We start from the raw sequence: 7,195 nt of genomic DNA, 5'->3' as shown, positions 1-7,195 counted from the left end.
CCTTTCTTTCTTTTTCTTTTTCTTTTCTTTCTTTCTTTCTTTCTTTCCTTCTTCCTTCCTTCCTTCATTTCTTTCTCTCTCCTCTCTTTCCTTCTTTCTCTCTCCTTCTTTCTCTATCTCTTTCTTTCTCTCTTCCTTCCTTCCTTCCTTCCTTCCTTCCTTCCTTCCTTCCTTTAGGACAAAGGCTCTTCAGTTACCCTTTTCCCAGTTCCAAACTGTCTCCCTCCCCTTCCCAATGAGAAGGCAAGAGAAACAAGACCCATTACAAATACGGTGCTAGCACAAGCACGTTTCCACATTAGCCAAGCTCCAAAAGGACAAGAAAAAGAAAGACAAAGGCTGACTTTGGTCTGCCCTCAGTTTTCTCGCTGGCAGAGGATCTGTGGAATCGTGGTGCCAGGAGGAAACTGAGGCCAGGGAGGGGAGGGGAGGGGATGTAGGTAAAGGCCAGTGGACGGTGGGTGGGATGACTGGGATGGGAACCAAGGCCACCCTGACCCCACAGCTCCCTGTTGGCCTCTTAGTCTATCTCCCCTATCTCCCACCCTTGCTGTCTCCCTCCCCTGGCTCCCAGTGTGCCCCGGCTCCCCCTCCTCCCCAGGGAGCCCCTCCTGCTGGCCCCCCACACCCGCCCACCTGCCATGCTTACCCACCCGTGCCCGAAGGGAGAAATGAAGTAGAGGCAGCAGTGGACACGGTTGTCCTGGATGTTCTTACGGTTGAGGCCGCTCTCATCTCGGAAGTACTGCTCAAACTGCTGGTCCACATAGTCCGTGATGGGTTTCCAGCTGGGGGACCAAGGCATCCCCTGAGTGTGGGCAGCCCCCTCCCCCCTTCCCCCTCTCTGGGTCCGATTATCTCATCTTACAGGAGAGGAAAACGAGGCCAAACACTTCATAATGGCAGAGCCATGTTTTGTCCCACAGTCCCCTTGCCCCAGATTCAGGGCTCTCTCCACTTGGCCACCCTGCCTAGACTAGAGCTCTCCCAAGCGTGACTCAGGATCTTCTCACTGGAAATAGCAGGGCTTGGACCCTGATAGACCCTCTTCCTCCCCCTCAGACACAAGGGAGAGCTCTCCCTTGGGAAGGTCAGGCCTAGAGGCCTCTGTCGGTCATCTGGCCTATGAGGACAGACCCTTGAGGTCTGACAATCACAGATGTGGGAACCTCAGAGTCCAAAGCCTTCCTCTTACAGATGTGGAAACTGGGGCCCAGAGAGAGGCAAGGGCTTGCTCAAGGTCCCTAAGTGGGATTCAAACCCATGACCCCTTCTACTGTTGCATATGTAGAGATGCTGGGAATCAGACCCCCCCCCCCCCTGAGCTACATCCCCACCACAACCCAGTCCTGCCCTCTCCATTTTACAGAGAGAGAAACTGAGTCCCACCCAAGCAGTATGACTGCCCATAGTCGCCCTGGCAGCACAGGGCAGGCAGGAGTTAGACCCGTGACCCCTGACTCAAGGGCCCTTTTCACTAACAACAACAATTATGAGCATTTCTATCTCACTTCAAGGTTTGCAAAGTGCTTTACAAAGACAATCTTGGGGCCTTGACAGCAACCCTGAGAGGCAGGTGCTGCTGTTATCCCATTTTATAGATGAGGGAACTGAGGCAGAGAGGTCAGGTGACTTGACTGGGGTCATACAGCTGGGAAATGTCAGAGGCAGGATTTGAACTCGGGCCTTCCTGCATCTGTCCAGGCCCCAAGCTCTATGCGGATGAGCTGCCTCCAGCCCACGGCTGCTCTGTCATCCCCAGGCCCGCCCCCCCCACGCCCACCTGCGGGCCTGGCGCTCACCACTGGGTGTTGTTAACAGCATCCCCGAAGCCTGGTGTGTCCACAATGGTCAGTTTCAGTTTTACACCCTTCTCCTCAATGTCCACTGTGTGCTTCAGGATCTCCACCGTCTGATTGATTCTCTCTGAGAAAGCCAAGGGACCTCGGTCACAGAGTGGCCGGGCTGCAGAGGTGAGGGCCTAGAGGCAGTCTAGGTATCAGCCAGGGGGCCGCTGAAGACACTGGGCTCTCTGAGGGAAGGCTCGGGCTGCCTGCTGAGGTCCCCAAAGGCCCATCCTGCAGAAAGGGCTCTCTGGGCTGGACAGCCCACACCTGAGCACACACCCCACAGGGTGTGGCCTGCAGACCTCCAGTGACAGGGAACTCCCTCCCTCCTTTGGCTGCCCACTGAGGACACGGCCACTGGCAAGTCGGGGCTCACACTGTTGCAGAGGGAATTTTCAGCTGGAAATGAGGAAAGTCTTCCTAACGGGGTGGTCTGAAGCTGAAATGGGCCACCTTCCCCGGAGGTCTTCCAACCTCCATGGCTGATGACTAATTCCTGCCTGGGACAGTGTGGAAAGGATTCTGGGTCAGGTCTGGGGGAGGGGTGTGGACTGACTGAGCCTGCCAGGAGTCCTGCTCACTGCTTTCCCTCAGTCTCCCTATCTGTAAAACCGGCTGCTCTCTTAAGGTCCCTTCCACACGCGGCCTTCTGGCTCTGGTAGTGAGGATGCCGAGTTCCTAAAGGGCAGTGCCTGGGCCAGGGGAGCGACTCCAGGGAGCCGGGGTCCCCTGGAAGCTGCCACTTACCCTCGGCATTGAGAAGCTTCCTGTCCTTGTACAGGTCGGTCAGGAACAGGCTGTTCACCAGCGTTGACTTGCCCAGGCCCGACTCCCCTAGCGCACAGCATGGAGACCCCAGTTACAAAGGGCTGGGTCCCTGCCCAGAGATGCCCAAGGGGATGGCCGGCAGTCCCAGCAAAGGGCAGCGGCTCAGAGGTGCCCGGGAGGGACGGCGTCCTCAGGGAACAGGCCCGAGATGACCCTGCCAACCGCCGCCCTCTCCCAGCCCTCCCTGGCTGATACTTGTATCTCCCTCCTCTGGCCTGGGTCCTCTCTGCCCACCCACCCCCACTAGCTAGGCTGCCAAGGCCCTGAGGGCCGAGGCTGGGCTGGCTCCCCCCCCCAGGAGCCAGGACTGGAGAGACACTTCAGAATCCTAATGTGGGCGCGGAGGCGCCGCCAGAATCAGGGGGTGCCGGCACCAGCCAGGCCGGGCAGCGCTCACCGGCAACCATGAGCGTGAAGTCGAATCCCTTCTTCACGGACTTGCGGTGGACCTGGTTGGGGAGGGTGGCAAAGCCCACATACTGTTTGTCATGGTCCTGGAGGGGAAGAACAGAGGATCGGCGTGTGCGTGTGCGGGGGCTCTACCTGCACGGGCACACACACGCGTGTGCGCGTGTGCAGAGCTGACTCTCCCCGGGACTCAGCTTCCTCATCTGTAAAACAAGGTTAATAGTCTCTCCCAAGTTGCTCGCGGCAATGCTACGGATTGCTGGTGTCGGTGCAGGGCGTCCCCAAAGTCCTGGAGCATCTGTCACCCGGAAGTTCACAAAGTGGGTTACCCAGAGCACAAACAAGCCTGAACAACGGGATATCTTTACATGATTCATTTCCCAAATGGTATCTCCCTCAGTCCTCACAGGATCCCTGGGAGGGAACTGCTATTAAGATTCCCATCTTACAGATGGGAACACTGAGGTAGGTGGCAGTTAAGTGACTTGCCCAAGGTCAAACAGCTAGGTAGTGTCTGAGGCCCGATTTGAACTCGGGTCTTCCTGACTATAGGCTCTCTATCCACTGTGGTGCCTCTAATATGGGGCGTCCCCAAAAAGTCTTCATGTGTGTTTTAAGCTTTAGCAGTGCTGAGACTTTTTGGAACCTTGTATGAGTGCGAGCTCTTCAACCTTAAGGCAAGGATCTGGAAGTGGTGGACAGAAAGCCTGCCCCAGAGCCAGGACACCCTGGGTTCACATGCTACTTCTGGTGCATTCTGGCTGTGTGACCCTGGACGAGTCATTTCACTCTGTGGCTGAGCTGAGGCTGAGAGAGAGAAATCAGTGATCTGGTGCACACACCAAGAATCACCTCTCAGAGTCCCGCAGACAAGGGGAGAGGCTGTCTTTCCTTGGGCCTGGTTCTCCCCATCCATGCTCTCCTCCCAGTCCTGAGTTCAGGCACCCACCTGGACCCCAGAGCAAGGGAGCAGTGGGCATCAGGGGCTCAGGCTTGGTCAGCTGGGGTGTGCTTGGGAGGGCATGGTCTCTGGTCCTGCCCTCAGGGGGTTCCCAGTCTAGGAAAAGCCCCTCTTCCCAAGCCAGAGGGCCCCAGAGGCTGGAGGGGATGAGTGTCTGCAGGAGGCTGGAGCCCAAGGATGGGGCTATGAGCAGACTGAGCCCAGAGACCCCGGCTGGACCCCAGCCCTGAGCTGGGCACAGAGTCTGGGAGGACGCCCACCCCTAGAAAGCAAGAGGGGGAGCAGCAGCAGGAGAGGCCAGACATCCACCCCCAGCCCAGATATTCCTGGGCACTCGCCCCTAGCTGCCAAGTGTCCCAGCTCCTGAGAGCAGCTGCCGCCCGGAGCTGGTGGGCAGGAGACTGTCTGTCCCAGCCTCCAGCACCAGCTCTGTGTGGGAGAAGCTGGGACACAGAGTTATATATAGAGAAAGGAGGCCAGCTGAGCCAGCTCTGCAGCCCGCCCTGCCTGCTGGGACGCCCTGGGGCCCTCTGACCTCCTTCCTAGCTGGGGTGGGGCCTCCGGGGGCCATGTTCATCCACAGAAGCCCGTGGGTGCCAAGGACCAAATCGGTGTCCCATGTGGCAGGCTGCAGGCAGGAGGCCTGGGTGTTAGGTCAGCCCCTCCCTACCCCCTCGCTGCAGTATTTAATCAGAGCCCCTAGGACGGACCCCTCTCTTTCGCAGGAGGAGACCAGAGATAGCCAAGGGCAGATCCCCTCAGAAGCCCCGGGCCCAGAAATCCTGGGGCCAGCACCCAGTGGCCTTGTTCCCATAGAGACTGGCCCAAACAGAAACCTGGGGACTCCCAGCTGGGGGCCATGTGCCCCCAAATGCAGATAGCCACTCACACATGCAGAGGCACAGACAGAAACCACCTGAATCTCTGTCTGTCTCATTCACACACACACACACACACACACACACACACACACACACACACATACTCAAGAAATTCTTGGTACATGATGACCAGGGCCATACCCTCACCAAGTCTCAGTTTCCTCACCTGTTAAATGGAGCTAACACGACCTCCTGGGTCTCTGTAAGGCTTGTAATGACACAATGGCCAAAGCCAGCCTTCACGGGGCTCTTAAGCCACACAGTGTTCTGCAAACGATGAGTGAGCCTCTGGTCCCTTCACTCGGACCCTCCCCTCTCTGGCCTGGAATCCCAGCCTCGGGCCCCTCCTGGTCTCCCTGCCTCCAGCCTCTTATTCCCAGTCATACAACTGCCCACACCATCCCTGGGGCATCGGCTTGAGCCTGCCCCCACCCGACCACAAATACTCAGTTGTCCCACTGCCCCAGGATTAGAACGCAAACTCTCAGGCTGCCATTGAAAGCCCCTTGTTCTCTGCCTGCAACCCCCCACCCTCCATGGGAGGTGAGCCTCCCCTGCTGAGAGTGAGCGCAGACTGAAGCAAAAGGACTCTGGGAGCCGCAAGGGCCCTTAGATAGCCATGGAACCCCTCTGCCCCTCGTTTTACAGGGAAGGAAACTGAGGCCCCAGGGGTGAGGTCGCGCTCGAGGTCACTCAGGGACTCGCAGACTCCAAAGCCAGCCTGCTTCCTCTGGTCATCACATTAGTGACTTGGGGCTGGGAGAGATCTTGGAGAGGGCCTACCCAGGAGCATCCCTGGCCGGCTCCATCCTCCCTGATCGCCCTCCACCTCTGGATGTAGCTCGGGCCAGAGGCAGCAGGACTGGTCACCAAGGCCTGAGGCGGGGCGTTGGGGGTTGGGAGGGAGGCAGGGGCTCACACCCCTCCCCCATCCTCCTGGGACCCCCTCCTGTCCAGGGAGACACACAGACCTTCACCCTTCCCGTCACTCCCCAGGCCTCAGTTTCCCACTCTGTAAACTGAAGGGCTTGGACTCAATGTTGCCCCATGTTTCAGCTTGGAATGAAGCTTGGAGACAGACAGGATCCCTTTCCCGCAGATAAAGAGGCTGGGATGAGCACACAGACACATCCCTGCTCCCCCATCTACACACGCCCACATACCCCTCTGGCCTGGCCCTGCCCAGACCAGTCCCTGTCCTGTTCTAGGCTGGGGGGGGAGCCTCAGAGATCGTGCATTCTAGCCCCCCCCCCCCCCACAAACAGGGAACCAGAGAGGGCACAGCCATGAATGGGAGCTGATCTCCCAGAACCAAGCCCACGGCTGCCGGCTGCATCTCTGCCCAGCCCAGCCCAGCCTGCCTGTGGGCCTCCCTGACCCAAGGGCCGGGGCCAGCTCTGAGTACCTTCAGTTTGGGCAGCCTCCTCTGGGCCTGGGTCCGTGGTGACAGCAGCTGCTCAGCCAGGTGGTCCTGCAGCACCAGGGTGTCCATGCCCGCCAGCAGCTCTGACAGGCTCACGGCCACGCGCGGCCACACTCGCTCCTTCCCTGGCTGGCTGCCTGGCTCCCCAGTGCCTGCCCATGTGCTCCCCTCCCACTTGACAGCTGGGAGCTGGCTCTCAAGCTGCCTATCTCTCCCACCCCCATGCCCAAGTGAGCCTGCTGGATGTGGGACAGCCAGGGCCCTGGGAGCAGGCTGCGCACATGACCAGCCCTGGCCGACCGGTCTCATCTCCTGTGGAGGGGAGGGAGGGCAGCTCCAGGGAGAGAGCAGCCACTGCAGGCACCCTGTCCCCTCACTGCTCCTCAGTTTCCTTATCTGTAAAATGGAGGTGGGGGAGGACTCAACGGCCTTCTCTAAATCGAAGTCTCAGTAACCTGCAGCCTCACCCTGAAAAGGACTGAGTGGATCCAGAGGCCTGAGTTCAGAATCTGACTTTCCACTTAGGGGACCTCACAGGGCCCCAGGGAGGGCCTAATCCTACCCATCCTTCAAAGACTTCCTCGTGTCCCTCTCCCCTTCTCATCTCTCTGCAATCGCTCCCAACTCATCATCCCACCCAAATGTCCTCTCCAGAGGGCGACAAGACCCTTTTCTCAGTCTTCATTCTCCTTGACCTCTCCATAGCCTTCACAAGTACTGATATTCCTCTCCTCCATACTCTCCTCTCTCCAGGTCTCCAGGACACCCCCCTCTCCCTCTCCCTCCCTCCCTCCTCTCTCTCTCCCCCTCTCTCTCTCTGTGTCTCTGTCCCTCCCCCTCTCTGTCT

The 7,195-nt window shown here is 58.7% G+C and overlaps 1 protein-coding gene across 3 annotated transcripts in view; it reads right to left on the bottom strand.

The window, feature by feature from the left end:
* Positions 1–75: 75 nt before the first annotated feature.
* LOC138171378 (septin-5-like) overlaps positions 76–7,195 on the bottom strand; it is a 27,885-nt gene continuing 20,765 nt past the window's right edge. Inside the window, exons 1-5 of one of the 3 annotated variants that reach the window (XM_069100830.1) lie at positions 6,331–6,537; positions 3,073–3,169; positions 2,595–2,681; positions 1,803–1,926; positions 77–788 (exon numbers count right to left, since the gene is read on the bottom strand). In XM_069100830.1, the coding sequence (XP_068956931.1) occupies positions 521–788; positions 1,803–1,926; positions 2,595–2,681; positions 3,073–3,169; positions 6,331–6,417 (663 nt within the window). In that variant the 5' untranslated portion in view covers positions 6,418–6,537 and the 3' untranslated portion in view covers positions 77–520. Of the gene's footprint in view, positions 789–1,802; positions 1,927–2,594; positions 2,682–3,072; positions 3,170–6,330; positions 6,538–7,195 lie in introns of those variants that run through there. The other 2 variants (XM_069100831.1, XM_069100832.1) reach the window with 2 other exon arrangements.

The sequence above is a fragment of the Petaurus breviceps genome, unplaced genomic scaffold (assembly GCF_028583685.1).
Source record: "Petaurus breviceps papuanus isolate PSGF00001 unplaced genomic scaffold, PetGlider_PUasm1.0 428, whole genome shotgun sequence".
Lineage (NCBI taxonomy): Eukaryota > Metazoa > Chordata > Mammalia > Diprotodontia > Petauridae > Petaurus > Petaurus breviceps.
The sequence above is the reverse complement of the archived record's forward strand: the minus strand, read 5'-3'. Positions and strand labels throughout refer to the sequence as shown.